At 49.2% G+C, this 26,579-nt stretch overlaps 1 protein-coding gene across 5 annotated transcripts; it reads right to left on the bottom strand.

The window, feature by feature from the left end:
* Positions 1-718: 718 nt before the first annotated feature.
* Positions 719-24,926, bottom strand: CDIP1 (cell death inducing p53 target 1). Of its 5 annotated transcripts, XM_045820760.1 has the most exons (7): positions 24,455-24,576; positions 4,125-4,205; positions 3,445-3,546; positions 3,148-3,303; positions 2,070-2,343; positions 1,816-1,949; positions 719-999 (listed from the first exon to the last, which is right to left on the bottom strand). In XM_045820760.1, exons 3-6 carry the CDS (start codon positions 3,527-3,529, stop codon positions 1,838-1,840), a joined length of 627 nt encoding a protein of 208 aa, XP_045676716.1. In that variant the 5' UTR covers positions 3,530-3,546; positions 4,125-4,205; positions 24,455-24,576; the 3' UTR covers positions 719-999; positions 1,816-1,837. The 5 variants fall into 5 exon arrangements, with proteins under 5 accessions (XP_045676716.1, XP_045676713.1, XP_045676712.1 ...); XM_045820757.1 differs by lacking the exon at positions 24,455-24,576 and adding an exon at positions 24,793-24,926 and having other exon boundaries at positions 719-1,949; XM_045820756.1 differs by having other exon boundaries at positions 719-1,949; positions 24,455-24,575.
* Positions 24,927-26,579: the final 1,653 nt, after the last annotated feature.

The raw sequence follows: 26,579 nt of genomic DNA, 5'->3' as shown, positions 1-26,579 counted from the left end.
TCGCTGGTGCCTGACAGCCCCTCCTACTGTCCTCCCAAGACTATTGGTTGGTTACCTTATAAATAATCATTAAAAACCATGTACCCACATTATATAACAGTTGTCTTAAATAGAAATATGAACTTAAATATTTTTATTAATAGGAATCTATTACTTGTTTTATATATTGAGGATCTGCAAACATTCTATTCACAAAGAGTTAAATGGTGGGGAAGCTTCCATTTTAAACTTCTGACCAAACCTACCTACTTCCACAATTTGGATGAAGGTAGGGACAGAGCTGGTCTAAAACCTGGGGCCCAGACTAACTGTCCCGCCTCCCCCAGAAGCCTTAGCCCCACTGCCTCTGTCTTATGTAAGGGAACAAAGCTACCTATTTCCTGGGTAGGATGACCCTGAGCTTGAGCTGGGCTGCTCCATCCTCCAGCTATCTTGGGCCAATGCTGTGGTGTGGAGATGGGTAAAACCAGTATCAGTAAGGTAGCCAACACATGCCCTGGCCCAGCCATTGCTGGAATGCCAAGGCTTGTCCACACTAACTCTGGCTTGGTTTAATTAGGTACTTAAGTGCCAGTGTCATTCATGGGCAGTCAGTACAGCGTAAGCACTGAGACCCTGACGACTCGACCCCCCAGGCCCCTCCCCTCAGACTACCTGTAGCCCCACCCTCTTTCCTTTGCAAAAGAAGGAAGCTAGGCAAGAGAGCACAGACCCAAGGCAGGGAATGAAAGGACCAATTTAATGAGAATCTACAAACAGACTGACCACAATTCACAGTGACAAAATGCCATGCAGTGGCAGTGTGAGACCAGGAGAGAGGGGTGGCAGCAGGGTACAGGGGTCCACAGGAGCAAGTTCACAGACAAACCATTCAGAAAATAGACAGCATGGCCTCAGGCCCACGGCAGGATTAGCATCCACCAGGGTAGTTCTGCCACTTGTGGCTGCTGCTCCTTCCTGGTCCCCAATCCAGTGCTACAGTTGCTCCTACTGTAGTGCCTGGAGCAAAAACAGCAACTGAGTCAGCCTGGGTGAAGGGCCCAGTGTTCACTAGAGGGGATCCACAGAGAGACCATTGTAAATCTTTAGTGTACCCACAGGGAGGGGCCCTATCTGCCATCTCTGGTCCTAGCTGGGCATTCCTTTTGGCCCCCGTAAAGATAATCATAGAGGCACAGCCAGAAAGGGAGCTGGACAAGGGCCAGAGGCAAGTCCCTTGGTGACTTATCCCATGAACTTCAGTTGTGCTGACCTCTTATTCCAGGTGGCTCCTGAGCACTTGGACAAGGTGTTGAGTTCCTGAGAATTCTGAGGGCCAGTCTCATTGCTGTTGCCCATCATGCCTACCTCTAGCAGCCCAGAAATAAGCCCTGGCCATATGACCCTGCCTATTTGGGCTCACATCCCTACTTCCAGCCCAACAAATCAGAACCTAGCTACAGGAGCAGTCCCATTGTAGGGCCAGGTCTGGAAAATAGCCATTGCTCTAGCTGGTTTTGGTCCCAAGGATAATCAGGACCAAACCTGTACCTCATACAAAAATGAAGGAGTGAGACCCCAGCAGGGAGGCCCTACCTAGTTTATCTTCTTAAAGCAAACCAGCAACACACACGCTCAGTGCTAGCTCCCTGCCACTCGCTGACCCTTGGCCTTAAATCCAACAGAACTGTTGCCGTAAGAGTCAGATGCTCAGGGAAGGGCAAGGCAAAGAGGACAAGACTTCTAGGGGAGCGGTAAAACAGCTTCCACCCCCAAGTGGGACTGGGGACGTGAGCCACTGAGCGTGGGGAGCAAAGCACAGGGGGCCAGACTGACAGTAGGATCCAGTCCAGCTCCGTTAGCACAGGCGCTTGTATGTGTAGATGTAGGCTTTGCAACTGGGGCATGTGTGTGTCACATCCTTGAAGTCGTTGATGAGGCACGGGATCAAGCAGCAGCCCAGGTCACACCTGAATCAGAGATTGGGAGGCCTGAAGAGAAGACGCCGAGGGCACCAGACCTACTCCAGCTGGGTGGTGGGCAGGCGTAACCCCCACTGCCCCCCCTCCCCAAGCACCGACACCACCTACCCCATGAAGCAGCAAAAGAAGCCCAGCACGAAGTTCATCAGGCCAATTTCATAGGAGATCTTGGTGGTGATGGCCTGCTGGCAATGGGGACACACTGTCTGCACAGGTGCACCCTCAAAGATCTCTCCCTGCAGCACTGTCACCGTGGTGGCAGCCCCTGAAGGGACCAGGACTGTGGCTGTGTGACCCCCAGGGCCAGGGTAGGACCCTGGTGGGTAGGGCCCCGGCTGGTAGTAGCCCATGGATGGATGGGGGCCTGGAGGAGGGTAGAAACCTGGAACGGCACAGAAGACAGCAGACAGGTCACTGATTTGTCACCTGTTCCACGTGAGAGGTGAGCACAAAGCCCCAAGGCCCCCAGCACCCAGGACATAGTTGAGGCTTTGGGGACCAGGCCCAGGGTCAAGGTAACCATCCACCTTCTCCTAGCCCTTCCTGGTCCCTGCCCTGTGGGGACCAAAACAGAGAAGATACTTGACCTAGCCAGACATGGCAGAGAGCTGAGAAGAAGGCCCCCACTTCCCCTCTGTGTCAGCTCGATACGTTTACTCCCTTGCCTCTGAGGACTGCGCGCTGTGCTCAAGGACCTCAGCCATGGGAAGGAAAGCCTCGCTGCTCAGCAGTCCCTCATGCATGCAGGGCTCTCCCTTCCCACCAGTGTCAGGTCCTGCACTGCAGTGCCACTTGGCCCACCTGGCCTGGGGACAGCTGTGCAGGAGCCCTGGGCCATTCATTGGCCTAAGCAGTCCCTCTGAAGAGCTGCTGGGTGAGCAGGAGACCAGGCCTCCACCATGGACTCAAAGGAAGTGGCCTCTATAGCACCCAAGAGTCCATAGCACCTGCCATGGTTCCCTGAAGAGTCTTCCCACACGTCATCCCTCCTGGCAGGGCCCTGGGCTCCTCTGGCTCGTCCACAGTGCTTTCGCAGTAGCACCTGGCTCTGTGATACCTTCCCATGTCCCCCTGTCCCAGCAGTAAACACCACAGAACACCAGCCTGCCTGCAGCAAAGGCTGGATAGCAGTCCCGCTGGGCTGGGCAGACCCCTGAACTCCCCTGTGAATCCCTTCCCAACTTACCTGGAGGCATGTAGGCGCCATCTGCATTCACATGTGGGGGCATAAAGCCGGGCTGGGGCACTGGGTGACCTGGTGGCTCATACGGTGGGGGGCCAATGTCTGGAGGAGGCAGCGACATGCCTGGTGGGGGCTGCATCACAGCTGGGGAGGTTCGGCCTGGACAGAGAAAAGCAGGGAGAGGAAGCTCAGAGGGCACCAGCTGCACTGTTGGTGGAAGGGCTCTTCCATGAGCAACTTCAGCAGTGGGCAAGGGACAGGGCCAGGATCAGATAGAGACTCAAGAGCACAGAACCCTACCTGGGGTTTGCGGGGCTCCACTTTTCTCCTCCAGAAGCGGGGCTGTGGGGCCTCCAGGATAAGGAGGGGGTGGGTCATGAGACATCTTTGAGGCTTCTGAATCTGGAGGAAAAACCCGGAAGTGAACTACGCTCTCACCTCCCCGACTGCCAGTAGGCACTGATATGTGACAAGGGGCTGCTGCTGTGTGGCAGTCCTTAGAGAGCCACGCTCACTGAGACTAAGCACATGGCCTCCTGTGGCTCCTACTGCAGGTGTCCCCTGCCTTCGGGCTCAGGTCATGTTTTACTCCCTTCCTTGCGTATCTTCACACTAGGCAGAGCAGGGCTGATGGGCTGGGACCAATTCCCCTCAGTAGAGCTGTTACTACCCTACCTCTAATCCTGGAGATGTCCCATATCGCCCGGGTGCCCAGCCCAGGGCCACCATCCTCCACATTTCTCAAGACGCTACTAACCTCAGTGGTCACCTGCACTGCCTGTGTGGAAGAGGGTAAGTGAGGGCAGCCAGGCAAGGACAGAAGCCAGTCAGTAAGGAGGACAGAGCTGGTCAGGTGAGCCCTGCCCCCATCAGGAACCTAATTTACGGCTCTCCAGTGAGGTTCAGGCACTGGTCCTCCTCTCTTAACATTCAGAGTGCTGTGCCAGCCTCCTTGTAGGAGGGGATCTGGGAGACTTTACCTCTAATCCCAGGTACTCAGAGTTGGTAGACAGATGAGGCTCCTTCCAGTGCGGGCCTGGGTGGACTGAGGCTCTGGGGAGCTGTTTCAGGGAGAAAACAGGGCAGCTTCCTCAGCAACAGGGCTGGGCCAGACCTGGCTTCCAAGAAGCCAGACTCCTTCCCTCATCGGTCTGGCTCCCCCTTGCTGCCCAGCATAGTACTGTCTCTCATCCCCTGGTCCTCTCATCCCCTTATTCCTTGTATACTCACTCCTCGGGCCCCCCTTCCCCTGCTCACAGCTGTCCTCTCCTGGGCCATGGCTGGTCCTCTGCATCCTCTCCCCACCAGGCCCAGACCAGCGCCCCCAGAAGTGGCTCTCAGAGCCAACTGTACAAGGCTGTGTTTCTGCCCATTTTTTTTTGTTAGGTGAAAAGGGTGGGAAGGAAGATGGGGTCAGTTAAGTGGACACTTTTCCTCATTTCCTTCATAATGTTTGTTCACTGAGCACCTGTTTAGATTTTATACAGCACAGAAGATCCAGTGAAAGTGACTCCCCTAGTGGATGCAGCTCCCTCTTGGAGCCTGCCAGTGTTCAGTTCACAACCATACAGTGTTGGGGGCCCCCAAATAATCCTGCCAGGGAGGAGGAAGCCTGGAGTCACTAGATTTAAATATTAAATCTGATGAATCAGGGTCAGGGCCAGAGGGACCAAGTCCAAGCAACAAAACACATTCAATTTCATTAAAATTAAGAACTGTGCTTCAAAGGACACCATCCAAAAAGAAGAAAGATAACCCACAGAATGGAGGGAAATTTTTACAAATCATGTATTTGCTAAGGGACTTGTATTTAGAAAATATAAAGAATTCTAACCTATTAGCAAAAAGACAACCCAATTAAAAAATGGGCAAAGGATCTGAGTAGGCACTTCTCTAAAGATAAACAAATGTCCAATAAGCACATGAAAAGAGGCCGAACATTGTAAGCCAAAAGGGAAATGCAAATCAGAACCACAACAAGGCACTACTTTGTACCTACTAGGATGGCTAAAGTGAAAAAGACGGTAACAAGCATTATGTAGAGAAACTGGAGCCCTCACACACTGATGGGGGTCAGGGAGCAGCTGTGAGAACAGTGCATCTGCTACAGAGAAGGGCAGTTCATGGAGAGTTACCACGTGACCCAGTAATTCCACTCCTAGGTAGATCCACACAAAAACTCGTCCACAAATGTTCACAGCAGCATTATTTATAATAGCTGAGAAGTGTAAAACATCACGTCCATCAACTGATAAATGGATAAACAAGCTGGATATATCCACACAGCGGAATATTATTCAGCCAGGAGAAGGAATGAAGTATTGACACACACACTACAACATGGATGAACCTTGCAAATGTGCTCAGCGAAAGAAAACAGACACAAAGGACCAAATATTTTGTGATTCCTTATTAAAACATACAGAACAGGCAAACACATACAGACAGAAAGGGTATGAGTGATTGCTGGGGGATAGATGGGCAGAGAACAGCAAGGGCAGGGTTTCCTTTTGAGGTGATGAAAATGTCCTAAAACTTGAATAATGATGGTTGCACAATTCTGTGAATATACTAAAATCACTGAATTATACACTTTAAATGGGGAAACTACAGTGTGTGATTATTTGTCAATAAAACATTTAAAAACTGAAGGAAAACAAAATTGCCCAATTTGATCATCTTAATGCAGCCAGTCTCTCTGCATGTCCCTGCTGGTAAGATGCACAGGCACCCATGTGTTTACACAGTGGCCGTCGTAACAAGCAAGTTTCAGCCTTTTTAATGTTGCGCGTGTCCTCCATCTTGCAAGACCCATGACTATCGATTTTAATATTCCCTAACATGGGCCCATCACTGTTTACTTGACTGACCTCTAAGATATTCAGAATGCTACTTGTTATTTTCATTAAAAAAAAAAAAAAAAAGGAACACCTTTGGCCAATGCCCTTTCCATTTCTTGGATTATTTCCTTGGGCTAAACTTGCCAGAAGTGAGATTATCAGGTCAAAGGGTACCGGCATTTTATACCTTTTGTGAAGGGTGATGCCAATTTATGGTGCAAAGTTTGGATACTGCTATCACAATCTGTAATGTTAAGATGACATTTGGTTACTTTTATTTCTTTGGCCATCATGAAGCAGAACATCTTCCAAGTGTTTATAAAGTATATGCCTGCTCTTGTGAGTTGCTGGTTGTAATTATCCTTTGAGGACATGGAGGCCAAGAAAAGACAGGACCTGTGTCCAAGGTCATGTGGCATATTCGTATTAGAGACAGAGCAAGCCTTGAACCCTGAGTGACCCTCCCACCCCGCATGCCCAGTGGCAGGTGAATTCCAACAGCACAGGGTCAAGAACAGGGAGTGGCAGAGCCTCTAGAGAACATCTCTAAAGGTACCCCTGTCCAGGCGGGGAGCCATTCAGGAATCCTAATGGGAGAGAAAGGACTTTTCTTTATGAGGCTTGACTCCTGTCTGCAGAAAATTGTGATACAGAGTCTGTTAATACACTGAGTCTGTTGGAACAAGGGCCAGCACCCGCCACAAACTCCCATCCTATGTCCATCCGGGATTCTTCTAGCGCAGAGGTATCAAACTCATTTTCACTGGGGGCCACATCAGCCTCACTGTTGCCTTCAAAGGGCCGAATGTAATTTCAACTCCTTAACAGTTAAGGAGTAGCTACATTTATACAGTTGAAATGTAATTTCAACTCAAAGGGCTGAAATAATTTTGAGATTGTATAAATGTCTGAAATAATTTTGAGACTGTATAAATGTCTCAAATTACATTTCAACTCAAAGACTGTATAAATGTAGCTACTCCTTAACTGTTAAGGAGTTGAAATTACATTCGGCCCTTTGAAGGCAACAGCGAGGCTGATGTGGCCCCCAGTGAAAATGAGTTTGACACGTCTGCAAGTGTCTCACAGTTGGGCTCATCTGATTGGATCCTGTGACAAGATTCAGGTAAGAGATTTTGACTACTGTCCACTATGCAGCCCCAACTCACCAGGGAAGTGGCCAGGCCCTGGGGATGCTCTGAGCAGGCTAGGAAGAAGAGCTGCATTGCACTAGGTGAGTGACTAGAGCACCTTTAGGTAACAGGAGGGAGGAAACAGCCTGGATACTCCAATCCCCTCCACATCCAGGGAGCACATGCATGCACACACACCAGGCATCACCTCTGAGGATGCAGGCATGACTTGCCTTTTCATCAAAATCACTAGATCTGCCCTGGCTGGTGTGGCTCAGTGGATTGAACGCCTGCCTGAGAACCAAAGGGTCGCTGGTTCAATTTCCAGTCTAGAGCCCATGCCTGGGTTGTAGGCCAGGTCCCCAGTAGGGGGCACATGAGAGGCAGCCACACATTGATGTTTCTCTTCCTCTCTCCCTCCCTGCCCCTCTGTAAAAAGTAAATAAATAAAACCTTTTTTTAAAAAAATCACTAGGTCTAATTATTATCTTCCAGAGCAAAAGAATTCTACTTTTGGAATTCCAACAGCATAATGATGGTACACATGGGGCAAAGGCCTCCCTTGGTGTCCCCCCAACCCTGAGCTGTCCTCTGCACCTACAGCAGGCACTGCCGCAGGCCACATGCTCAGAACATACACAGGGGCGCTTCCACTCCAGGCACTGACCACGTGCCCTTCTCCTGCCCCTTCCCTGGGGAGCAGGACCCTGCTCCTCTTCTCTCTCCTCCCCTCCACATCCACACTCAACCCTAGCTACCTTCCTGAACTGCAGCAGAGACTAGGGTGGGACCCTTGAAGGAGTATCCTGTCGAGGAGAAAGGTTTCTGAAAAATGGCTCATGAAGATTTCTAGAATTCAAACCCCAGTTTCCCCACCACTTGCCTTCAATATAAAACCAAATGCTCAGTTGGTTCATCATCCCACAAACTGGAAGGTCACCGGTTCGATTCCCAGTGAGGAGAGGTTGCCTGGGTTGTGGACCCGCTCCCTGGCTCGGGAGCATACAAGAGGCAACCAATAGATGGTTCACTCACACATTGGTGTTTCTCTTCCTCTCTTTGTCCCTCCCTTCCCCACTCTCTAAAAATAAAATCTTAAAAAAAAAAACAAAACAACCCTAAACTAAACAAACCTCTATTGTCTAAGGTGTAATAAAAACTACAGAAATGTGGTATTTTTATAAAGTCACATGTCTAATAGCCAAACAGTTTTCCAATAAAAACACACACTGCACAAATGAAGCTACAAACACGTACGTGCCGCTGAGATCTCAGCACCTGTGACTTCGATGTTGGGCTGCTGCCAGAGTGTGGGTGATGAGAGGCCGAGGAAGGGGCCGTGAGACCTGTGGGTCTGCAGTTGCCAGCAGAGGACAGCCAGGCCTGGGGTCCTGGGAGTTCAATGAAGTCAACTTAGAGCCCCTGAAACCTAAGGCAGGCCTTTCAGCCTCCCATTTAGATCTTGTAACTACGAATTGTGAAGAAATGGGGAACTGTCTGAAAACCTTCCCAAGTTTATCCTTAAACAGAACAGGAGCTCCTCTGGCAGCCCAAAAGACTTTACACAGTATAGCCTTTTACAGCCTCTGGATTTTGTAGATGCAAAGGTATTGCCCAATCAAAATAATAAAGTACAAAAAATTCAGAACAGAGCTAGAGATCCAGCTGATCGCTCAGCAGCTGACCAGCCAAAGCACAGGTGTGAGGGCCAGAGCAGGCACCCTGGGGCTCAGACTGCACCCGCCTCAGGTCTGATAAGCACCTGGCTCCTCTCAACTCACCCGTGAGCACTGGGGCAGAAGTGCTCTCGGAGAGCCGAAGCACATTAAATCCAAAAAGTCTTGCATGAAGTCCCTGTGTAACAGCACCGGCACACCTGTCTGAGGCCCATCAAAGTATAGCAAGAATCATGCCCAACACAGGCTGAGAGGACAGCATGTTCCAAGAACACACTTGTCTCCCAAGCCTTGTGAGATTGCAGAAGTCCAAGAGACATCGCTGAGGAAGTGCCTAGAGGATAATGCTCCCACCACCATCAGAATGCGGTTATTAACATCCCTTGGGCACTAGCTGTGGCTGTGACACTGAACAATATGAATTCAGTCCTCAGACCAGCCTATGTCAGCTCTCTGGCATCTCCATTTTAGAGAAAGTCAACCCAGCTCAGTTACATGTCCTGGATCACATGGCCTTGCAAGTCAAAATTTTAGATGTTTACAAGGAATTCCCCTGAACCTTCAATTTCTATTTACCTGTTTTCAGGCCCAGTTCTGGGGGTGCAGGGAAATTTTCCACTGAACACTGGAAAAACGTGATATGCTGCCACAGCCCCAATGGCTCCTACTTGAGATGCCACTGGCCCTTGGAAACCGAGCTGCTTCAGAAATGTGTGTAGGGCAGAGGCTGGGCTACTGGGGCTTTGAGGATCTAACAAAGAAGATCGATGTCCCCTCAACTGTGTTTTCAGGTCGAGGCTTCGCCTAGAAGGAACAGTCCAGAGCAGGGAGGCGGCCTGGGGTGAGCGGCTGACGAGTTACAAGGCACTGTGGGGCCCTGAGTGCGTGCTGTGAGCCTGCAGCTTTCCCATGCTGTTCACGCATTCACACCACAGGTCTGTGTCCTTGAAGGGGTCAGCAAGGCAACTTTTAGGAAGAAAAGGGCCATAGGTTGAGGCCCAGAGGAGCTGGGGACAGACTTAAGTGAGCCCCAAGGGAGGAGGGGGTGGTGTGTCTAGGAGAGGGAGGCCATGAGTGGTCTCTGGATCCGTTACAGAGGAGGGAGGAGAGGACAGGCTTGTATGTGCCCCTTGAGGCTTAATCTGTTCTGTGCGCCCACAACCAAATGCAAGCCTAGCACCCACTGTGCTTTAGATAGGAAGGAATTATTCTAATTACCCTAAAATTAGGTGAAGCCTGTCTCCACGTCTGTTGACCCACCGCCTGCCCACTCCCCACTGCAATCTCACCTCACCTTCCCACAGGCCAGGCCCTGGGGGACCTGGGGGCAGGGGCACGATGGCAGGACAGCTCTGCCAGGCACAGGGCCAGGCACTTTCTGCAAAGCCACCCCTACCCCACCCCAGCAGCCACTGCTCTGCACCCAGATGTTGCAAGCCCAGCTTTAGCCCCTCTCTCTGGCATCTTCACACAGCTCCACCATCAGCCATGTCTCAAGACTCATCAGTTCTCATATACACAGAGCAGCGGCTGAGTTTCTTCCAGGTGAGCTGGGGGGCGGACCTGGTGCGTGTTTTCTGAGGTGCGAGGATGAAAATGATGTTCTGGGACTCCTGCTGTGGATTTTAGGGTATGGGGCCATGAAACCAACCAAAACTGCTTCATTATGCCTCACCTCAACCCCAATCCCAGGGCCTGTCTTTATCCAACACAATACTCTAGGCAGTCACTGAGGAATGTGACAGCTTCAAGGAAAGGATGCAGTCTTCCAAGGGGGTGCCAGGATGGCAAGAAGCCAAGACCCCATCCCCTCTCCCATTCATAGAGCAGCAAGGATCTGTCAGTCCACCAATTAATGGAAAAACATGGAGCACGGAGAGTGTGGAACTCCACAGTCAGTAGTCCTGGCCTTGAACTGGACAAGTCATGGATCCTCCCTGAGCCTCAGTCTTCCCAGGGACCGGGGACTAGAACCCCTGCCTTCTGGCTAGTTGTGTGCAGAGCAGTGATGACATGTGCCCGGTACCTGGCAGTCTTGCTGTGCAGGGGAGAAGAATGCTTTAGAGTGAAAACACTCGTCTACCAGGGTAATGAAAATGCCCTTGAATTAGACAGTGGTGATGGCTGCACAACTCTGTGACATTAAACCCACTGAACTGTGTGTGTGCACTCTGAAAGGGTGAATTGTATGGTTGTGAATTACAATTTTGTCTCAAAAAACTCCAAACTCACTGAAGTCTAGACAGTTCTCTCTGTGCATGTATGGACAGAAATCAAAGAGATGGTGAAAAAACACTCCAGACTGAAATCCTCGCCTCTGGGGTTAAAGCTTGACAGACACAGTCAAGAGCAGCAGGCTTTTCTTCACGATACTTTTATTTTTATTTGTTTAACAAGAAGATGGCATTTGTGTATTATTTGCATAATTAAAAATGAAAACTTAAAAAGAATACAATTGTAGGATAGGTCAGTGAGGGGCAGCTTTGACTCCTGGAGACATGAAGAGGGACAGAGTTTCTACCTCCTGGTGCCAGGTGTTAGCTGCTCTCTCCTCTGGGTCTCCCCATTTCCCAGAGGGAAGGGCAAAGCACAAGACCTCTGGGCCCTGGGAAACGCCTCTGGCATTCTGCTCTGCTCCCAACTATTCATCACTTACTACAGAGAACATTGATGTTGATCCAGGGCCAAAGCCAGGCCAAACGGCAGCCTAAGGCCGCCAGGCGGGCTCCCAGTGGGAGCTGGGAGGGCTTGAGCCCCTGCCAGCAGGATATGCTCCTCACTGGCTATAGCCACTGCTGCAAACTCAATTCTGCAGTCTAAACATTGCCATGGGGGTGCCAACCCTGGCCCCCCATCTCTTTCACCCCTGACAGGACCTGTTATGGACAGGCACCAACACCCTCTTCTGGAGGAAGGGTCAGTCTGAGAGGGTGGGGAGAGGCAGTCTGACGCTGAGACCAGTCTCCACAGGACTGGGCACTCCTGGCGGACTGAGGACGGCGCCAAGGAGGTGGACCTCCTAATGTAGTTTCCTTCCAACTCTGCTAGAGCAGTGGTTTTGAAAGCTTTTGGTCTTAGGACCCTCTCCACACTTGAATACTGAGGACTCCAAAAAGAATTTGTTTTGTGGGTTTTACCTATCAGTATTTACCATATTAAAAGTCAAAAATGAGGAATTTAAAAAAGTACTTATTAATTCATTAAAAATAACAAACATTACATGTTAACATAAATAACTTTTTTAAATAACTATTTTCTGCAACAAATTTAATGATAAGACTGGCCTTGTTTTACATTTTCGCAAACGTTTTAAATGTCTGGCTTTAGAGAAGAGAGCCGGACTCTCGTGTCCCTTGCTCTATCCAATCTGTTGTGATATGAGGTTTTGGCTGTGGTACCTGAGGAAAATACAGCCTCCCACAAATAAGCAGTTAGGAAATGGAGGAGTGTCTGAAGAGTCTCTTCAGATAATTGCAGACATTCTTCAACACTGTACCCAAATTTGACAAGTGCTAGTTTCTTAAAGGTTGCATCATGGAACCTGTAACGCTGCTGCATTATAACTCATTGGTCTACCTTGCATTGTGATGGACATTTTACACATGCGTGATTCTGTAATAGCATACATGAGCCCAAATTATGCACATTAGCAATGCCGACACATCTTACTATGTAACATCCCCCTCAAAAACTCACATTGTCAGTATCACCACAGATCTCACCAGAAGAGTATAGCAGGAAGCTCTCAGGCTCACAATGATAGGTACAAGTTTTCCAAAATTCTAATTAATTTTTACTTGAAAGCTTACATTTTATCACTGGTAACAAATAGAAATAAATCTATAATTGGCAACATAAAAAAATACAAAGGTGAGTTGTTTTCCTTGAAGCAGCAGGCTCATTTCATTTGTTTTCAAGAAAATGTCTGCTCACTCCCCAAGTCTGAGCAAGCACAGGGGGTGTGTCAGCTGTCAGAGCAGACAGGGAGTATCTACGAGACATGGAGTGCGACGAGAGAGCTAGTCCACCAGCTTGCAACTCGAACTGTGACTGTGCCTCTCCCTAAAGCAGCTGTCATACTTCGTGTGTGTGCTTTCTGTGGGCCTCGTATTTCATTGCACAGATTATTAAAAAGATGTGTACTCAAGGGTCAAGATTTAATAAAGCTAAAGATTGTTACTGCTTTTTCTGAGACAAAACAGGCACATGTGTGTGCAACACAGTTACAATGACTAGTAGAGTTTGGTGCCACCGCCTTGGGTGGAGCTCAGCAGTGCTTTCACTCCCCACTGCTTTTGTACATGGATGTGAACACTGACACAACAAAAAAGGTCAACAGAATGGTATCGCCTTAGTGTTTACAGAAATACAATAGTCCTAACCTTCAGACTGAAAGGTCTCAGGAAACCTCCAGGAGACTGCATCTCACCTTTAAAGAAACGCTGTGCTAGAGGAATGAACCCCCACGGAACGCACGGGAGTACCTGCAGGCAGAGGAACTGCCCTGCGACCCAGGGGACTGTCCTGGTGAGTCCCTGGGCTTGCTGCTGTGGCACCAGGCCCCACCCCAGGAATGCCTGCTTCAACGTGCAAGGCTTTAAAGGAAGCATCAGACTAGTTCAAACAAAGGTCCACCCCTAACGTCCTAGCTGTGTGCCCTCACCGAGCCTCAGTTTCCTTATTTGTAAATGAGGTGATTCCATGTACCTCTCAGGACTGGAGCAAGGTTTACAATAAATAGTGTATGCAAAATGCCCACAGTAGCTCAGGACCTAGCACACAAGAATACTGAATAAACAGCACCCGTTATTATTGTCATTCATGGTGAAGGGCTTCCAACAGGAAAGAAAATAAAACAGGCACTAGAGCCTCTGCCAGGGCAGCTTCTGTTCCCACAACAGCGGGGATCCTGGTGTGCGCTCCTCACAGGATCCTGGGGGACTTTAATCGAACCCAGCCTGTTCAGCTAGCCAAGCAGACTTCATCTGCAGCACAGCCAAGTGGAGGCTACGTGCTCTGGGGCTCCGGAGACAACTCTTGGAAAGGAGGAGACAATAGCAATCCTCCTACAGGGTCATCACTCCTGTTGGTCGGCTGCCTTGGATTCCATGATCAGTGATGCACTCTGCTCACAGACCTTGGGCATCCACCTGAGATGCTGGCTGGCAGCAGCTGCATTTCCCAGGGCTGAACTGGCCTGCTCCTACCTCTCCCCAGAGGGGCTCACCCTCCCTGCAGCCATGGCACCAGGATGCCAGCTGGCCTCTGAGGAGCTTCACTGTCCCCAGGAGGCAGGTTCCAGGCATCTGGCCAGGAGCAGGGCTTTGGGTTTTGCTGGGAAAACTGAAAGGCAGCTTCCATGTGCTTAATAGAAGTGCCCACTGCTCCAGGAGGAGCAAAGGCTCAGAGGGAAACCATACACCCTGCTAGGTCCCTGGGATCTCCAGGGCCGCCCAGAGGATGGGGTAAGGAGAGCACACTCAGCCTCTGCCAAGTACGCAGGTCCAAGTGGGGCTCGTCCCTTTCTGGGAGGCCTGGCCCAGATGTGACTTCCTCATCCACACCCCGACTGACCACCTTGGAGGCTGTGTGAGAATTAAGACCTGGATGTGGAGAAGCCATGAAGAAGGACCATGCAGCAGGAGGTGCCCTTAGAACAGGGGCCCTTATTTGCCAGAAATGGCTGCTGACTCCCTTGGCAGTGCCACATACTGTCCTATTCCCTCACATCCCCGTCGGGGCCACTTAACAGATAACACAGGCCCTTGGAAGGGGGGCGGTGTTGCCTCCCGGAATGACCATCAGTCTGTTCATGGTGATAGTCTGTAGCTCCCACTCTGTGCAGGGTACAGGCTGGGGAAGAGGCAGGGAGTAAGGGGGCAGTCCCTGCCTTCCAGAAGCTTACAATCAAGTGGGGGAGGCAGGTGTTATAATCACAACAAAAACCCAAAACTTAATTGCAAAGTGAGACCAATGGTGTGCAGAAAAGTCTAGCGAAAGATCAGATCCCACGCAGGAGTCAGGGCACATCCCCAACCAAGCTGGGAGGAGAAGGCAGGGTTAATGAGACCAGGAGGCAATGAGGGAATGGGAAATAGTCTATAAACAAGTGCTCCATAATGGAAAAGCTCCCATTACGGACTTGGCTTTCTCTAGCTCATACCACCTCCCTCAGAGGCCACTGGCTCGCTGAGCAGGCCCACAGGCTGCTGAGTTCTAGCACCAGCAGGATTGGGAAATCCTGAATGCAGTCCATCTTCCACTGTCCTCCCCAACAGAAGCAGGATGAAAAAGACAATCCCTCTCTGAGACAGCATCACTTGTGGGTGGCTGTGAAGCATTTACTTTTACACTTGAACACAGGTGTTTCTGATGCCTTGGGAATTCTTAATACTCCAAAACAAGACACGAAAAAGACCAGAAAGCAGATCTTGTTTTCCCATGTCTGTTCTCCTCCCGCCCAGCCCTGCACGTCCTCCCCAATCAGTAAGTATCACAACTCGACGGAGCCAATGCATCAGCCTAAGCCACCCTTGAGCCCCGATGCCATAGGCTAAGCTGCAAGGGCAGAATCCTCCCCACTAGAACTAAGTCCCATGCCAGCCATTAGGCTACCTGTCCAGAATCTGTGTTGTCATCTGTAGAACAGCAGCAACAGCCCTGACCTGCAGAGTTGGGATGAGGCAGACATGAGCTTGTGTATGGAGAGCACTCAGCTCAAAGCTTGCCATAGCATTCAGTAAACACAAACACTTGTTTGCATTACTTGTACTTACAGAGACACAAGCAGAGCATGGGAAAGTGGGCACATAAGGAAAAAGAACAGAGACTACATGGATCGCTCTTAATCAGAAGCGAAATCAAAAGTAGACAAGACTCAAAGAATGGTTGTAAACTAAAAGGCATCACGATTTCTAGGAACTGCACAATTCACATCACGCGGAATTCCTGTCAAAGCCTCGACAAACCACTCTGACTCCCCATGACAGAGTATCTCCAGCACATGGGCCATGGCAGAGTGCGGGAGTACGACTTTTCTGAGGACAGTTTTACTACTTGTACATTCTTTTTTGGCTCATTACCATTTCCAGGGACTTGTCCTAGAGATAAATGAACACGTGAGAAAAGATTCACATGGAAGAATGTTTTTAGGTGTCAATGTTTTGATGTTCAAGCAAAGGGACTGGTTAGCCATCTGGTTTACCCAGACAGTGCTCCTGTGTTCCCCCTGTAAAAATAACACAGATCTATCTTTACTGCCAGAAAGACGGTCCTGACATGGCACTGGGCGAAGGAGGAATGTGAAAGCAGCACGTGTGGTGTGGCTCTGCTCTCCGAGTGCACACTCCCATGTCCAGGGGACCCCTGACCACAGGTGTGAACTGCAAGTGTCCACTTTACAGATTTTTTTCAATAAATACCATAAATGTATGTTTTCTTACTTGTGATTCTAACAGTTTTTTTCCTAGATTACTTATTGTAAGAATACAGTATATTCAACATATAAAGTATGTTAATTGACTGTTCACATTATCTGTAAACCTTCTGGTCAACAGCAAGCTATTAGTAAAGTTTTGGGGGGAGTCAAAAGTTATACGTGGATTTATGACGGCATGTGTGGGGGGCTGGCGCCCCTAGCCCCTGCATTGTTCAAGGGTCATCTGTCTATTACACACCATCATCTGTATAGTACAGACCAAATGTTAAGTGATAGTGGTTTCTCTGGGTAGTGGGATTTTAGATGATTTATATATAAATACACATACAGAAACTTGTTATTTATGTATAGTTTCTCATTTTTCTAGTATAAGCAGCTCCTCTGACGCTTCTTCCTCCAAACAGTCACTATAATTGTGCTAAATGTATAAATGAGTATCCCTCCTCAGTCCGGAAAGGTGACTGACTATAAGCCAGTTTTGCCTGTAGGAAGAGAAATGCTCCAAGGAGCACTGGACTGTCTGCTTGCTTTCCTCTCTCAGAAGATGGTGTTAGGGTCTTTCCATCGCTCTCACAGGAGTTTGGTAGCATGAGTCAGTTCTCTATACCACGTCACCTCCCAGGGTTCCAGTAAAACTGAGGGTCTAGACCTGTCATTGCAATGTAAAGGCCATCCGACGTAGTTCTAACCTCAGAGACCCTACCCGGAGAGCTAACAGGTCAACAACTGGCAGACAAGGGCAGGTAAGAAAATCCCCAAAGACACAATAAAATGGACACTGATAAGGTTGCAGGGCTTGCCAAGGCCACTAGCCAGAGCCAGTGCTAGGAGGACAGCCCAGGCCTCTCTGACTTGTTACCCGGCCTTCTTCTCCAGCCCTCGGGGCTGCCTTCCGGGCTGGACAGGACTCCGAGTTCTGCACTCTGCTGTTGGCACAGAATAAGGAAGTACAGACAGAAGGGAACGAAAAGTAGAGGATAGAGAAACAGACACAGCTGCACCCACCAGTGAATAAACAAGTCGTCTGTTGCGCCTGTTGGATAGGCAGGACTTGGTAACTAAAATTCGGACTAATTTTAGAAATGCAATGAGTCTAAACAAGCCTCACTTCGACAATCAAAACGGAACCCGGAAAAGAGTAATTCCTTACCTCTGCCTTTGTGAAGCTGACACAAAACAGTCTTTGGACTGACTCTATTTTAATCAGTTATCTGAGACCAAGACACACCATCAAGACCCAGGAAAAGGCTCGAGGCCTTTAAGTGCAGCCAAGCCACATGGCCACTACACTCTCCCTGCCACCCAGCTGCAAGAGTCTTATTTCAGACACAAATGCCTGCTGGCCTCGCTTGCCCAGGGGGGAGCTCAGCCTGCAGCCAGGTCTTGCCCAAGTTCCCCTAGCCCTAGTTCTACACTCCCAAGAAACTGGCTTTGCCTTTCTGCTTTCACATGCTCAGAGCTGCTGTATGTACCTGAATATCTACTAGAGCCTCCCTCATTGTCCCTCAAAACAGTGAGGGCTGTGTCTCTGCATCATTTCATTTTCTAACATTACAGGACAACCTCAATTCTTTTAAACAAAGTACTGTTGGGTGAAGAACATTAGTTGTAGTAATCGTAGCACCAGTGTGACATGCTTCTAGAGGTCACCTGGATGGTATCAGTCCAAACAAAAAAGCCCCAAACCAGTAGACATGTCACATTTGATGACATGTCTCATCTGACATGTCACAGACAAGTAACTACCGTATTTTGCCGTGTATAATGTGCACTTTATGCCCAAAATTTTTGAGGGAAAAATAAAGATGTGCATTATACATGTGTATAATGATTACATACCATGAGTATAATAATCCCATGTGTAATGCACACATAAAACGTGGGTGAGCAGTCTACATGGCAAAACATGGGATTTGGCATGAGATCCCATTATTACAATGGTTGTACGTTGCTGCAAACACCCTTTTAAGGGGCACATAGTAAGAAGCTGTATGACAGGACCAATGGAAAAAACCTGAGAAAAACAGACAGTCCAGCGAATGGGTCCGAGTAGCAGGGGGTGCTCAGCCAACCTGCACTGATGATCACACAGGGCTGGCGTCTGTGACAAGGACAAGAAGTCCCAGAGGTGAGAGGGAAGAAAGGGAAATCTACATTATATGAAATAGTATATGAAAGTGGAACTGAATTTACATCACTCTAAATGGACGTCTGACCTGAAGAGTTTACTCCTGCAAGCTAAGATTAAGAACTATTTTGGATCTTCTCCTTGGAAACACAGGAGCTCACATTGTATCTGGGACTGCCTTATTTTTAGTTGTGTGTATATTGCTCTATGACTCACATACATCAGGAAGACGACCTCTCAGTCTGGAAAACTTCATGAAAAAATCACAAAGTCCTAAGTCTCATCTGACATTCACGCAGTCTTCCAACATTGACTAAGCACCCTCCAAAGGCAGGACCAGGTATAGTGCTGGAGATAACAGTGGGTTATCTCCACTAAGCACCCACTGGCCACTCCCTGGCTGCATGAGGTGCCCTGACTCACACCCAACGTCCCTTCCACTACACCTATTTTCACCCTCTTATTTTCACACATTCACCAACATGTTTTTCAAAATATGCTTGAACAGAATTTTACACTCCCAACAAGTGCTTTGCATGGTGGAATTCCATCATGGGAGTTTGCACGGATTTCATGTACCCAGAACAAAAAAGACAAACACTGAAATGACCTGACCTGTCCCCTGCTTTCATCTTGATGAAGGGGAACAAAAGCCAGGGGCACACATGCTGTCTCCCCAGGGGACACATCAGTGCCTCTGAGCTCATGGGCCACTCAAGGACGATACAGAGTAGGGCCAATGGACTAGAACCTAACCGATGAATGCTCATTTGGAAATTCAACTCTGTATTCAGAACTGTATTTCTGTACTTGGAGTGACAGATCACAAACAGACCATGGTCCCTGCAACTCAGCACTTCACCAACATCTGCCTTAATGGAGCTTAGTCGGGGGGTGGGTGAGGGGCTGTAAAACAGTATGGCAGACAGTGACACTTGCTGCCATGGAGGAACAAAGAGCAGGAAAAGGAGTGCTGAGGTATTCTGTTTTAAGCAGGGAGGATTTCTCTGAGCAGGGAACATTTGGGCAAAGATTACACAGGTAAGGAGCAAGCCCTGTGCACAGCTGTGGAAATGTCCAGGCAGAGGGGCTAAGCGTAGAGGTCTGGAGTGTGCCCACACAGCCCAGGGGCTGGGCAGAGTGGGTGCCAGGAGAGTGTGAGGAGCTGAGGGCAGAGGGGCTTAGCAGGCGGCATGGGGAGATGGGCCAGATCCTCAGCTACTAAAGTACATCCACCTTCCCTGCTAGTGAGACGAGGGCCTGAAAATCAGGTTGTCCCACAGCTCTCCACATCCTGTACTATGCCTGGTTTACTACTGTGGGTCCCCAAAAGTCCTGAAATCAATAGGTGGCTGTTGGAGGCGGGGAAACCTGCAGTGCTTGGCCCACCCACAGCAGGCACAGCTTCTTCCTGGCCAGTTTGACGGACTATACTTGGGGGAAATGGCTCAGTGTGGCCTCCCTGCTCCCCAGGCAAAGCAGGTAAACATATGTGTGACCTGACCTGTCTACATGGAACAAACACCGTGGCCTGAGCCTCAAGCAACACAGCATAAGGAGGAGGGGGTAATGGTCAAGCAACAAGTGGTGGTCACACAGTCAAATGACCACGTGAGGCCTTCTGCCTGGAGCAGCACAGAACTCCAGTTCTAAGATGAACCAGTTTTATTCAGCAGAGCCGCCACTGCCCAAGTTTATTTCTCTTTTCTTTCGAGTAACTATCTACTTGAAAAAACGTAAGGTTCCTGACTCTGTCATTCAGCCATTCCACGGAAGTCAATCACCCGTGGTTCCGGCTCTCAGGATGCTGCAAATTGAGCTGGGAAGCCAGCTCACACTTGAGAGGAATTTACAAAAGGTACTCAGCAAAACCCAAAGGAGAATTTGTGATGGCAGGTGTTCCTGGGGAGATGAGGGGTAGTCTGTGTGTGGGGCACTGAGACCTCAGGGACTGGGTGGGCCCTTGCTTAAGGCTCTGCAGGAAGGTGGACGGAGGTTCCTTGCCTGGCCAACAGAGTCACTAAGAACAGGGGGGACAGAGAAAGTTGTGGTCAAGGGCCCAGCCTCTCCAGCCAGACTGGCAGCTCCCAAGGGTAGTGATGGTATTTGGGGCCAGTCCCTCCACAGCCTGGCTGGTGCTCCCGGGCAGGAGCTCTCTGCCCCGTCTTGTGGGCCCTGTTTCAGTCAGCAGTACCCCAGTCACCAAGGTGGATGCCTGAGTGGCCTTCCAGACTTTTCTCTGCACCTTAATCCTTGACCTGTCAGCAAGTACTGCTAATGCTCAGAAAGCTCTCAGACCCGCTATCTCATCTACTGGTCAGGTTTCAGGAGAAGTCCGGACTTGGCCCTGTGTTCCAGATCTCGAACACACCGCATGCCGGCCCCCCCAGACCCACCCGCCACACCAATGGATCCCTCCGCAGATCCTTCTCCCAGCCTCCCGAACACTCGCCCACAGTCTTTCCAGAAAACCTGACCCTTTCCTGAGACTCCCCGCCAGGGGGTCTTTTGTCCCTCACTCCTCTGCCCCACCAAAGACACCGGGACTCCCCAACTTGTATGAGCACATGGCACAGGTTTGTTAAATAAGCAAATCCATGAGGTTTGGGGTTAATTTAAATTAACTAGGTTTCCCATCCTATTATTCCTAACTTAAATGCACCCCCCTCCCCCAAATGCTACTGGGCCAGAGCACAGCCTCAGCTGAGATGCAATCCATGCTTCTTGATGAAAGTGCTTTTGTTTATGGCCAAAAATCCAGACAGGAGGGGGAAAAAACCCGAAACCCTTTCTTGAGTCATAGTCAACTCCAGGGAGCAGTTTCCATGTTGGGGCCGGGAAAGCCGACATTTCCCTTGGCCTGTTGTTTCGGGAGGGCTGGATCTGAAGCCCCGTCCCCCATTGTTCAGCAGCCTTGGGCAAGTCACTCAGTAGCTCTGGCTGCTTCATGCCTGTGCTACCTCCCGGGGCTGCTGTGAGGACAACACAGGGGACAGCACTGCCAGGGGGTACAGAGCACAGGCAAAGGGCGCACACTGCAAATGAGATTTCATTCCTTGCTGTTTCCTCACTTGTAAATTGTGAGGCTACTGCTAATTAACACTATGACAACCATATTTCACTTCTTCCTGAATTAATAAGGGGTTAGGATTCTCCTCAGACCCCACCCAGGGAAACCCGTCCATGCTTTTCTACTGCCTTCCACCTTCCCTGGCCTCTATTTCTCCTTGAAGGAAAAAATGCAGACACTGGAATAGATCTGAATTCAGACTGAATCAACACTTACTGAAAACATCATGTGTCTGGCACGTTCACAGTTTTTATTGGACCCTCACGACACATCACTGTGGTAAAAATAGATGGCATGGGATCACCCAGTGGACACACCACACAATGGCTCACAGCACCTACAGACTAGGTGCACCAAAAAGGGGATGAAAAATGTCTTAGGGAAATACATCGTAACTGCTTTCATGGAAAGCATCAGAATGCCACTGGACTTCCTTACCCTGCATTGCACGGTTTCATACTTTGTGTGATGTTAGGAAACCCTAGTCTTCATAGCACACACCGGGGGTATAGGTCTTCATCTGGCCCAGTTGTTGCTTTTCACCTATCACAGGTGCAGCGAAGTGAGGCTCTGGGAAGGCAAATGCCTGTCACACAGCTTGGAAGTAACAGAAGGGCCTCCAGAGTGGTCTGCCGAATCTGGGCAGTTCTGGTCCCAGGATCCCACCATTATCACGAGAGCCTGCTGATTCCCAGAGTAGCAGTGGGGGGGTGGGGGGAGGCCTGCAGGCTCAGGAGTGTCCAGACCTGCACATCCCTCGGTGGCTGGCCCTCTCAGAGAGGGGTTCTTCTCCAGACCCCGGCCCAGCAACCCCTCTCCTCTGCAGCACTAAATTGCAGTGCAGGGAGCTGTCTTCCCAGAGACTCTCTAGAAGAATCCTGATTGTGTAGAGAGAATACAGCAACCTCTTGTGGGGTCCTAGAAATAAGCATACTTCCATCCTGTGCATTCCCATTTTCAAGCCCCCCAATGGGGGCACAATAAACCTCACGCCACTGCTGCTGGCCTGGCTCTCCTGTCTCCTCCCACTAAGGTCCAACATTTTCGGTAGGAATTCCTTCTGCTTCCCACCAGCAAGACTTCCTTCCTTCCACATAAGGACAGAAACATCAATATAAGATGCCTTAACTTTAATTGCCACACTTCTCTATGTCCCCTACGAGTAAAAATATGTGTTTTTGAAAGTGGAGATGTATTTTCACAGGACTTGTCCCTTCTGTCCCTCTAAGACAATTGAGAAAGGTGCAGGGGTGTCCAACCCACAGCCCATGGGCCACGTGCAGCCCAGGATGGCTGTGAATGTAGCCCAACACAAAATCGTAAGTTTATTTAAAACATCCTGAGATTTTTTTGTGATTACATGTTGCAATGCATTTAATGTGTGGCCCAGAGACACCAGAAGGTTGGGCAGCCCTGGTTCTGGGAGAGTGTCTGTGGCCAGAGAATGGAGTACCTGGATCCAAGGGACTTAAAGTTTATCTACTGGGCTCTGCAGCCCTGTTCCCCTAGAGCTTTAAAACATACGAAACCAGCAGCTTTCAAACCAGGCAAGCTTATAGTGTAAGGAGCAGAAACAGAGCATGCAAGCTAATGACAGAAATCAATTATTGCCAATGTGATCTGCCAGGGCAATCTGGCCATCAGGGCACATTCCTTTAGCTTCCCGTCAAAACAACTTTGGTTCCTGATTATTCTGTGTCATACAATCCATGTTTCTGCTCTTCAGGTGATTTAAAACCACTATTTAAAAATCTTTGTAAGAGCCCATGTAAAGCTCTTTTCTGGTTCCAGAGGCCCAGTCCATGGAAAAACCTCCAGCTCCTCAGGGATGGGAGACAAATTTTTCAAATACCCAGGGCTTCTGTTAGTTAAAAGAAAAAAAAAGCAAGAATTATTCTAAACTCTACTCAATTATAAGCATGATTAATTATTTGGGGGAACTAGACTGGTGTTTGCAACTTTAGCACACATAAAAAAATAAGATGAGCTGTTGATTAGATTTATGATAAAATACAGTAAAATGTTATACATTCTAGATGGTGTTCTATAGGTATTCGCTGTAAAATTTCTTCAACTTTTCTACATGTTCGAAACTTTTCATGGGCAGAGAGCAAGGCAGAGCTGGCTTATCTCTCCCACTTGACTCCCTGACTCTTAGGTTAGCCTTGAGGGAAGAAACAAAATACCAGTACACACTGGTCTCAGCACTGCCCTGCCTTGCCCAGCGGCATGACACAGAATACATAAAAAATTGGCATAAATGCTATACCCCGGGTTCTCCATCCTCCTCACTCCAGGATATAGGTCCTCAGCCTCAGGTGTGCCTGAGGATTATCTGGGGAGCTTACTAAATAGCGAGTTCTGGACCACATCCCATAACATCTAGGAGGCCCCAGGAACTGGCCTTTTTACCGAGGGCCTCGGTGATTCTGATGCAGAGGATCTTCGGCCCACTCTTAGAGAAACTGAAAGCTGCTTGCTCCTTACCTGACACCTGTTGAGAGGCCTCCTGGGAACATTTAGAGAAAAACAGAAACACACACACACACAACCATAAACGAGTTAAGTGCCCAAACCCAGGCTCAAATGACGCGTGAGTTCAACCAAGATCGTGGATGGCAATGAAGCTGAGCCCAAAGCCAGGCCAAGCCACTGCCTCCCAACCTGATCCAGGAGCTCGCGGCCAACAGTGGGGTCACCAAGGAGGCTCAGCAAGAACTTATTTATCGCCATGACCCTCCTCACAATCCCCTTTCCTTGAGAAAACAGCGGAAAACCGAACATGGTGTTTCCTCAGCCTGCCTTACAACAGGACGTGGGAGCTGTGATAAGCGGGACGCCGGGGCCCGCAGCCCGCCGTGGCACCGAGTCCCTCCACCCACCCAGGCCAGGCTGTCAGTGCAGCCCCGCGGGTGGCCAGCCAACCCAGCAACAGTACATGAAAACCCCGAGGCCCTCTCTGGATCGCATCAGCGTCCTGGGAGAAGGCGACGGGCACACTGCACCGACCCCACTGTCCCTTTACCTCGAGAGAACGGGCACTCAAGTCCGAGCAAAGCAAACAGTGGCCGGGGTCCAAAGGCTTAGAGGACTAGACCTTTAGCCCCGCGGGGCTTACGCGCACACCGCCCACAACCCGCCTAAAGGCCTCTGGGAGATATAGTCCATCCATGTACCCCAAACGCAATCTGCGCACCATGGGGACTACAGTGTCCACCATGCACCGCGCGAGCGCCGCGGGCGGGCTCAGTAAAGGGGGTCTGCGGTCCTAGGTCATCCCCTCCCCACGAAGGGCACGAGCGCCCAGTCCTGCTCGCGGGGAGGCTCCGGGAGAGGCCGACTGGAAGGGCCCAGGTGACTCACCGTTTCCCCGGCTCTTGCGGCAGCGCAGCAGCAGAAACTGCGACCTCCGCAGGACGTCGCGCGTCTGTCCTAGGGCAGGCAGGCTGGCTCTGGAGCAGGGCCAAGGCTTGTAGCGTCACGGGGGCGGGGCAATGAAGTCAGTGTGTGGGCGGGGCTAGGGCGACACGTGCCATGCCCTGGTGACATTAGGAGCGCTTCGCCTGCACGAGGTAAGCGGGCGGGCCTAGGGGCCCTTTATTCTAGTGAGAGAGTGACTGGAATATAGGGGAAGGAACTTATTAGCTCTCCGTGTTTCCCACGCCAGCACCAGGGCGTTAATCAGAGGAAGCGTACCTTCCTTTCTCCAGGCTGTGTCTGAGTTTAGACGCTGTACATTCTGTAGACATGCATAGAATGGAAAAGATTTTTGTCTCCTGATGTGCACTTTCCCAGCTGAGATTAATAAGGCAACACTCTTGTTGTTTCAGCTCTAATATTGGGAACAAGGGTCTTTTTTGTGTATGTTTAGTGCCACATATTTTCTCATTCTTATGCTTTTTGGTTGGTGATTTTTAAAAAGTTCCTTTTTTACTGTATTTTTTCCCCTTACCATTTATCCCCCCTTTACTCTCTTCAACCTCAACCTAACCCCACTCCTAAACCCCTCCCAGAGCTGTCAGCCTGTTCTCTGAGTCAGCCTGTCACTATTTTTTGCTTTTTAAAATGGCTCCCAAGCATAATGCTAAAGCGCTGCCTAATGTTCCTAAGTGCAAGGAGGCTGTGATGTGCCTTACAGAGAAAGTGGGTGTGTTAGATGAGCTTCCCACAGGCATGCATTACATTGAGTCCAGTGTTATTGAATCAATAAACAGTTGTCTTTAAATAGAAACACTCATTAATGTGGTTATGTATTGATCCATATGCAAGTGTGACCAAAGGCTGGCAGGAACCTTACCCTGTGTTGTCCCAGGTGCAGTGGTTCAATATTTGGTAATTCAGTGTTTGTGGCAAATTTATGGACTTTAACCACTAATAATGAGACTCAATTGCATTTGATATTTGATTCGATTGACATTTTAAAGAATCATTCTGATTGCTATGGAAAGTATGGTTTATACCAAGAGAAGCAATTAGGAAGCTGGGAGACCAATACAGATGTAATTCAATTTTTCTACTCTCCACGTTTAAAAAAGTAAAAAGAAACAGGTGAGTTAAATTTGAATTAAATTTAAGTAATATGTTAACCCAATATATGTAAAATACTTTTTAAATATTTAATCATATAAAAATCATCAGAGATATTTTACATTCTTTTTCCACATGAACTCTTTGAAGTCCAGTATGTTTTTAATGCAGCATGTCCCATTAGCCACATGTGGCTCGTGGCTACCATACTGGACAGTGCAGATACAGATCATACATTACTTTGCTCATTCAACCAAGCAAGGTCTTGTTCTGGAAATATACAGAATGGAATAAATCCCAATCTCTGTTCTCAAAGTACACACAGGCCAGCTAAGGAGTCTGATACAAGACCTTGTGCTGAAGACTTCAAACCAAAGTGCTTTGAAAGGTTGAGTAGGGAGTACCCATAGGAAGGAGGCTTCAGAGAGAAGAGGGACATTGAAGTTGGGACTTTAAGGATGTGTAAGAGCTCTGTGGGGAAGGGCACTCCAGGCAGTGAGAACTGGTTATGAAAGTTCAAGAGAAATGACACGCAGTGTCTCTGGAGAATTGCAAACAGTTCTTTGTGGTGGGATTGTAGAGTGTGACATGGGAGGATAGAAGGTGGGGAAAGATGAAGGTCT

Source organism: Phyllostomus hastatus, unplaced genomic scaffold, assembly GCF_019186645.2.
Source record: "Phyllostomus hastatus isolate PE091 unplaced genomic scaffold, TTU_PhHast_1.1 phas_scaffold_442, whole genome shotgun sequence".
Classification (NCBI taxonomy): Eukaryota; Metazoa; Chordata; class Mammalia; order Chiroptera; family Phyllostomidae; genus Phyllostomus; species Phyllostomus hastatus.
The sequence above is the reverse complement of the archived record's forward strand: the minus strand, read 5'-3'. Positions and strand labels throughout refer to the sequence as shown.